At 40.8% G+C, this 7,258-nt stretch overlaps 1 protein-coding gene across 1 annotated transcript in view; it reads left to right on the top strand.

Moving 5' to 3' along the window:
• Nucleotides 1-6,908, top strand: part of STX11 (syntaxin 11) — a 45,809-nt gene extending 38,901 nt beyond the window's left edge. The window contains exon 2 of the mRNA XM_011997131.1: nt 2,988-6,908. Coding sequence (XP_011852521.1) covers nt 2,993-3,856 — 864 coding nt within the window. The 5' untranslated portion in view covers nt 2,988-2,992 and the 3' untranslated portion in view covers nt 3,857-6,908. The remainder of the gene's footprint in view (nt 1-2,987) is intronic.
• Nucleotides 6,909-7,258: the final 350 nt, after the last annotated feature.

Here is a 7,258-nt window from a genome sequence, read left to right as displayed (position 1 = left end):
ACTTTTGCATTATATCTTTAGAATAAATGCACATGTCAAAACAAATGCACACTTGAAAAGCTTTTGATACATATTACTAAACTCTTCCAGAAAGATTCTATCAATTACCAATTTTTAAAAATAATTAATCGACTTTATTTGCAAAATCATTAAGTTGCAAAAACAAAGACACCACAGGAGTTTTAAATTAGACTATTTTTTTAATCTAGAAGAAAATTTAATTTAATTGCTTAGTTCAGCAGAACCTGAGAGAGGTCTCAGGACCCTGAATGATAATATTGATTGTATTATTTTATTTTATTTCATGTTTTTAAGTTCCGGGGTACAGGTGCAAGATGTGCAGGTTTGTTACATAGGTAAATATGTACCATGGTGGTTTGCTGCACAGATCATCCCATCACCTAGGTATTAAGCCCAGCAAGCATCAGCTCTTTTCCCTAATGCTCTCCCCTCTCCCGCCCTTCCCCGACAGGCCCCACTATGCGTTATTCCCCTCCCTGTGTCCAGGTGTTCTCATTGTTCCGCTGCCATTTGTAAGTGAGAACATGCAGTGTTTGGTTTTCTGTTCATGCATTACTTTGCTGAAGATAATGGCTTCCAGCTTCATCCATGTCCCTGCAAAGAACATGATCTCATTCCTCTTTACGGCTGTATAGTACAGTCTAACATTGATGGGCATTTGGGTTGGTTCTGTGTCTCTGCTATTGTGAGTAGGGCTGCAGTGAACATTCACATGCATGTGTCTTTATAATAGAATGATTTATATTCCTTTGGGTATATACTCTGTAGTGGGATTGCTGGGTCAAATGGTATTTCTGGTTCTAAATCTTTGAGGAATTGCCACACTGTCTTCCACAATGGTTGAACTAATTTACATTCCCACCAACAGTGTTAAAGCATTCCTATTTCTCCACAGCCTCCACCAGCATCTGTTGTTTCTTGATATTTTAATAGTCACCATTCTGACTGGCATGAGATGGAATTACCAGTATGTTTTAAGAGTTCCCAGAATGCTTACCCATTTGAAAAATTATTGTTTTTAAAAAACTCATGCTAACTCTGTGGGCAAAAAAATTCTCAGCAGTTTAATTTGCATTTCCTTGTTTAATACAGAAGTCTTTTGTGACTATATTTTTATACTTTTGATAAGGATTATTTCGTGCAGTGGTTAAGTGGTGCTGTTCTAAAGCCTGAGTGTTCACTTACTGGTGACCTTGAGTAAATTCCTTGATCTCCCTATGGTCACACCAACTCTGATAATGGCAGTACCTACTCATAGAATCTGTGTGAAGACTAAAGAGGGTATCACATGAAAGATGCCTAGAAAATATCAGGCATATATAACATACGTTTATGTTCTCTGTCATTTATATCTTCTCTGAATTGCCCTTTCACTGTCTTGGGGTAAGTAGATTTTTTGGTAGCTTAGAAATATATATATTAAGTATCTTAACCCATTGTCTGTCATATATTATAATTTCTCCCCAGTTGGTGGTTTGTCTTTCAATTTTGTTCAAAGTGAGGAAACAGCTGAATATCAAGAAATTCAGACCAAGTGAAGGCATAGTTTTGGTCCTGGATCTTTATTCTGCCTGTCAACCATACTGCTAGGAGAATCATCTTCCCCATCATTGAGAACGTCTGGTATTGATTATAGCCACCAGATATCAGAAATGGTGGCACTTTAAGCAGCTTATATTGTTATATTAAAAATCACCATCATAGAATAAAACCTCTGCTTAATTTATGTAAATGATGATCACGGTAGATGAAAGGCCATGGTTAATATTTCACCATTTTCCATTTATCACCAAATCCAACTTGTCAGCATTCCATTAGTGGTGATATAAAATGAATTACTTCAACTTGAAAGAAGCTTTTAATTTGAGACCAAGAACCCTGATAGACTGTGTAACCATTAAGTGTTATTACTTTTCCCCTCTTTGCTGCAAATTGTGTAGTAGAAAAGGAATCTTTCTCATCATGAAGTCTCATGTATAAACTCAAGATGTTCCCTATATTAGCATATATACATGCTACTAAAAATGGAAGTTTTTTACCTCACTGAAAAACAATATGGACATAGAGACTATTACTTTGCCTTATTAAGCAGAGGAATTACCAGAACCATCCTTGTAAAAACATGAACATTCTGCCTGAGCTGCCAATTTGTTTCAAAAAGGTATTAAAAGTGGGCAAACATTGCTGCTACATGATGAATGAATGGGAATGTGTTATATTATTGCTACTAGGCCACATATGATTGGAATTTTCCATATAAAAGCATTTTAAAAAGCAGTGTTATTTACAATGATTATCATTAGGGAATGATACTGAAAAGAGGAGTCAGGAAACCTCAACTTCTAAATTTTACACTTAGATTTCTGTATTTTGTTGTTGTCATTTTACCTTAAGCATGTTTTACTTTTACAACATCTTTAAGAGAAAAAAAATTAAATCATGATTTGCATGGTAACTATTTTAAGAGTTGTTAGTATGTACAGGAGGGGATGCTTACCAGTGCTGAAATAGACACAAAATAGGCAACATTTAGATGTTGGCCCCAAGGCCTTGTAGATTGTCCTCAATTAAAAATGCTTAAGTTTGCAAGTCTTTCTTCTTTTTTCTTTTTTTTTTTTTTCTGTGTCTGTTTTAATTTGTGATGATTGAAAAACATAAAGCAAGAAAAAGAGATGGTTTCCCAGTGCAATCTAAAATTTTAAATTGTTGATTGAGTTCTAGACGGCTATGATACTGAACTGCAGGTGCATATGGGCCTTAAAATGCAACTGTTTCATGTTGTCCAGTCATCTTATTTATTTCCTTGTAAGCAAAATGTCAGAACATTTAGCTCCTTTAGTGCACTTATTTCCCACACCTAGGAATAAAAAATTGGGACTGCTGAGTAAAATGTTAAGTTTCAATCCCTTGAAGGCAAATACTTGACTCTCAGTAGAGAAATTTAACTGACTTATCTCTACTTGCAGGCAAAATGAAAGACCGGCTAGCAGAACTTCTGGACTTGTCCAAGCAATATGACCAGCAGTTCCCAGACGGGGACGATGAATTTGACTCGCCCCACGAGGACATCGTGTTCGAGACGGACCACATCCTGGAGTCCCTGTACCGAGACATCCAGGACATCCAGGATGAAAACCAGTTGCTGGTGGCCGACGTGAAGCGCCTGGGAAAGCAGAACGCCCGCTTCCTCACGTCCATGCGGCGCCTCAGCAGCATCAAGCGCGACACCAACTCCATCGCCAAGGCCATCAAGGCCCGGGGCGAGGTCATCCACTGCAAGCTACGCGCCATGAAGGAGCTGAGCGAGGTCGCCGAGGCCCAGCACGGCCCGCACTCAGCGGTGGCGCGCATCTCGCGGGCGCAGTACAACGCGCTCACCCTCACCTTCCAGCGCGCCATGCACGACTACAACCAGGCCGAGATGAAGCAGCGCGACAACTGCAAGATCCGCATCCAGCGCCAGCTGGAGATCATGGGGAAGGACGTCTCGGGCGACCAGATCGAGGACATGTTCGAGCAGGGCAAGTGGGATATGTTCTCCGAGAACCTGCTGGCCGATGTAAAAGGCGCGCGGGCCGCCCTTAACGAGATCGAGAGCCGCCACCGCGAGCTGCTGCGCCTGGAGAGCCGCATCCGCGACGTGCACGAGCTCTTCTTGCAGATGGCAGTGCTGGTGGAGAAGCAGGCCGACACCCTGAACGTCATCGAGCTCAACGTACAAAAGACGGTCGACTACACCGGCCAGGCCAAGGCGCAGGTGCGGAAGGCCGTGCAGTACAAGAAAAAGAACCCCTGCCGGACCCTCTGCTGCTTCTGCTGTCCCTGCCTCAAGTAGCAGGCCGGCCAGGGCCGCCACCGCCCATCCCAGACCATGGAGCACGCTGGGAAGGACGCACCATCTCTGCCCTGCAGGGAGTTGCCCCAACTCTTTCCGGAATTCAGTCTTTAGAGAAGAAACGTGAGGTTCAAGAATTGCAAACAAGCCCGTGCTTGGAAAGATGGTTAGTTGATGCCGTCCGATGGTTCTTCAGTAAAGATAGATTCCTACAAAGTTGTGCAATGTCATTATATGTCACCTTGCACTCTTAGCCTCTAGACAGAAGCCAAGTAAGGAACTGACGCTGTATCTAACTGTAGGGTGAATGTCTGAGGCCTGCCTCCTAATAAAGATTCAAGGAAGGAGTCAGTTGTTCATCTGCTAATAGAATGAACTCATGATGGAAACTTCAGTTCATTTGCTTTGTCCTGAAAATTCCCTGGTTCTGTTCCATTCTGAGCGAAATTGGCCTTGGGAAAAACCACGTTCTTCCTTTCCGATTCTTCATCCGGTCTGTGCTATGCGATTCCTCCCCAAATATGGATCTTATTTCTGCTCATTTCCCCTACTTATTAAAATCACACCAAACACTTACTATTTTCTTATCTCTTTCACTTTTTAAATATCTTTCACCAGGTTATATTTTGGGATTATTTTTCCAAATATTTTTAAGCCCTGAATCGAACAAGCACTCAAATTGAAGTATTAGTCATGTTTTATGTATTTTTCACTGATAAAAATTATTTAACATTTTTCTTTTTACTTGATTACATATGCACATGTATTTGTAAATGTAAAATACTAATATTCACTAATGTATGTACATAATGATCAATTGGTTTAACTTCTTTTATGTAAGTATGGTATATAAATTTCAAGAAGAACACTTTTTTGGCTGTTGGTGTTGGTTTGCTTGTTTTGAGTTTGTTTCACTCCAGTTTGCCCCTTCATAGTCCAGTTTGGGTCAAAACTTCATGTTAAACAACTCTGCATTGGTTATGGCGGTAGACATATGACGGTAGAAAATGTATACAGAGCTAGAGACAACTAACATTCTTGGAAATACTGCTTTTGTTTTACTGTGGACCATTCCTTTCATGCATTGAAATGGAGAAATTTAAAGTAAAAGAATTCTGTTTTTCAAGCAAGCTTAATAAACATTACATTATACATATATTTTTATACATCTGTCTTGATCATTTAGTTTACTTTCTCAATTATTGTCAAAATTTTTCTTTTTCCTTTTTTTTTTCTTTTTTGAGATGGAGTCTCACTCTGTTGCCTCTGGAGTGCAGTGGCGGGACCTCGGCTCACTGCAACCTCTGCCTCCCAGGTTCAAGCAATTCTCCTGACTCAGCCTCCGGAGTAGCTGGGACTACGGGCGCATGCCACCATGCCTGACTAATTTTTTCTGTTTTTAGTAGAGACAGTGTTTCACCATGTTAGCCAGGATGGTTTTGATCTCCTGACCTCGTGATCCGCCCGCATCAGCCTCTCAAAGTGCTGGGATTACAGGCGTGAGCCACAGTTCCTGACCTTTTTTTTTTTTCGCTTTTGAGACAGGGTCTCCCTTTGTCACCCAGGCTGAAGTGCAGTGGCATAATCATGGCTTACTGCATTCTTAACCTCCCAGGCTCAAGTGATACTCGCACCTCAGCCTGCAAATAGCTGAGACTACAGGTATGTGCCACCATGCCTGGCTAATTTTTGTATTTTCTGTAGACACAGGGTTTGCCATGTTGTCCAGGCTGGCCTCAAACTTGCGAGCTTGAGCAACCCGCCCACGTTGGCCTCCCAAAGTGCTGAGACTACAGGCCTGAGCCACTGCTTCTGGCCAAATTTTTTTCTTCTAGCTACTTGAGGCTGCCACATCTGGATGGAACTGAGTGGAGGGGGAAAGAATGAAAAACTCAAAAGAGTTCCCATGAGGGTGTCTTGCTTTCTCTCCTGAGTTACAATACTTCAGCAAAATCATCAAGCTTTAGAGATATGGTGTAGTCTGCTAACTTTTTAATGCCCTTACCCACATTTACCATGTTTCCTGGCCTTCCTCTGTGTCAACTCTTAGCTCTTCCTAATCATTATTTAATACACGAGTGAGTTTAGTAGTGATCATATTTCTCAGGTCCTTCAGAAGGTGGAATTTTAAAATAAGTAGAAGGAAGAGTATATGAATTCTTTGGCGCTCACTCCCTGACTTGCTTATGGCCAGGACAATCTATCCCCTGTATCTAATTTTAATTTCATGGTTAAATTTGAGAATTGTGGAAACCAAGTTCCACAATGCTATTCTCAGATTTCTTCCCATTTCTTTTTCAGCTAACTCCAGGGATATGTATCACCTTTGACTTAATTCCCTTTCTCTAAGGGAAAGGGGAAAAAGTGTTCACATAGTTCCATTGCAATGTTTTTTTTATTGGGGGGGGGTTTTTTTAATTGGGGCTTGCCGGCCGTTTTCCCCAAAAAAAAAATTGAGTTCATAAATTTGACTTGTTTGAACCCATAAAGCATTTTCTTTGCTTAGAACCACTATAAAAGTGAGTGAGTTTTCAGGCTCTGTATACGTTTTAATTCCCCACGTTTTATATTGGAGAGTTCAGTACAGACTGTACATCACTGCACCAAAAGAATGAGTGAACTGTTGCCTATGGAGAAGGAACACTTCTTCTTCCTGCTGTCTGGGAACCATCTCAGTGTGGCATAATGGTTAAGAGTACAGATTCCAGACCCTGTTTCTTAGGTTTAAATCTTGACTCTGCCACATACTAGCTGTCTGACTTAACCTTAGTTTCTCCGTGCTTCAGTTTCTTCATCTGTAAAATGGAGATAATAGTACTTACCTCATAGAGCTGTTGTGAAAAGTAATGACTGAATATGTAAAAGCACTTAGAACAGTGCCTGGCACATGCTAAGTGCTTTGTTCATTATTGTTGTTCTTATGTAATTTTCTCTTAGACTGAGAGCACTGTTAGTGACTCAAGTAAATTTATAGTTTTTAAGTTCAGAGGAAAAAAAGCCTTATTTTTTGTTAACAGTCTTAACAAATAATAACATGGAATAAAGAAACCAAGACCCCATCTTCTGTGAATATTAGGGCTTTTTTTTTTTTTTCTGACAGTGATAAATCTGTTTGCACTCTGGCATTTCTATTCCCGTGTATATCCAAACATGTCCTGAAGAAGAAATGAGATGTTCCAGCAAAAACACATAAACAGGAAGTAGCTGTTCTGCTCAGCTTGGCAGGTGTTCTTTCCTGATTCTTCCCAAGCTGTCAGTCAGAAAGTCCTGGAAGGAGTTGTAGGAAGTTGTAGAGACTGGGTCACAGACCTAAGGAAAGGGATCATTTGGATCACCGCACGTCCTGGCATATTCACCAAAGCCCTTCCTGGCTCTGACTGCCATGCCAGGCAGTGGGTGAAA

This window comes from Mandrillus leucophaeus, unplaced genomic scaffold, assembly GCF_000951045.1.
Source record: "Mandrillus leucophaeus isolate KB7577 unplaced genomic scaffold, Mleu.le_1.0 Scaffold531, whole genome shotgun sequence".
Lineage (NCBI taxonomy): Eukaryota > Metazoa > Chordata > Mammalia > Primates > Cercopithecidae > Mandrillus > Mandrillus leucophaeus.
Note: the sequence above shows the minus strand (reverse complement) of the source record. Positions and strands in the feature narration are given on the sequence as shown.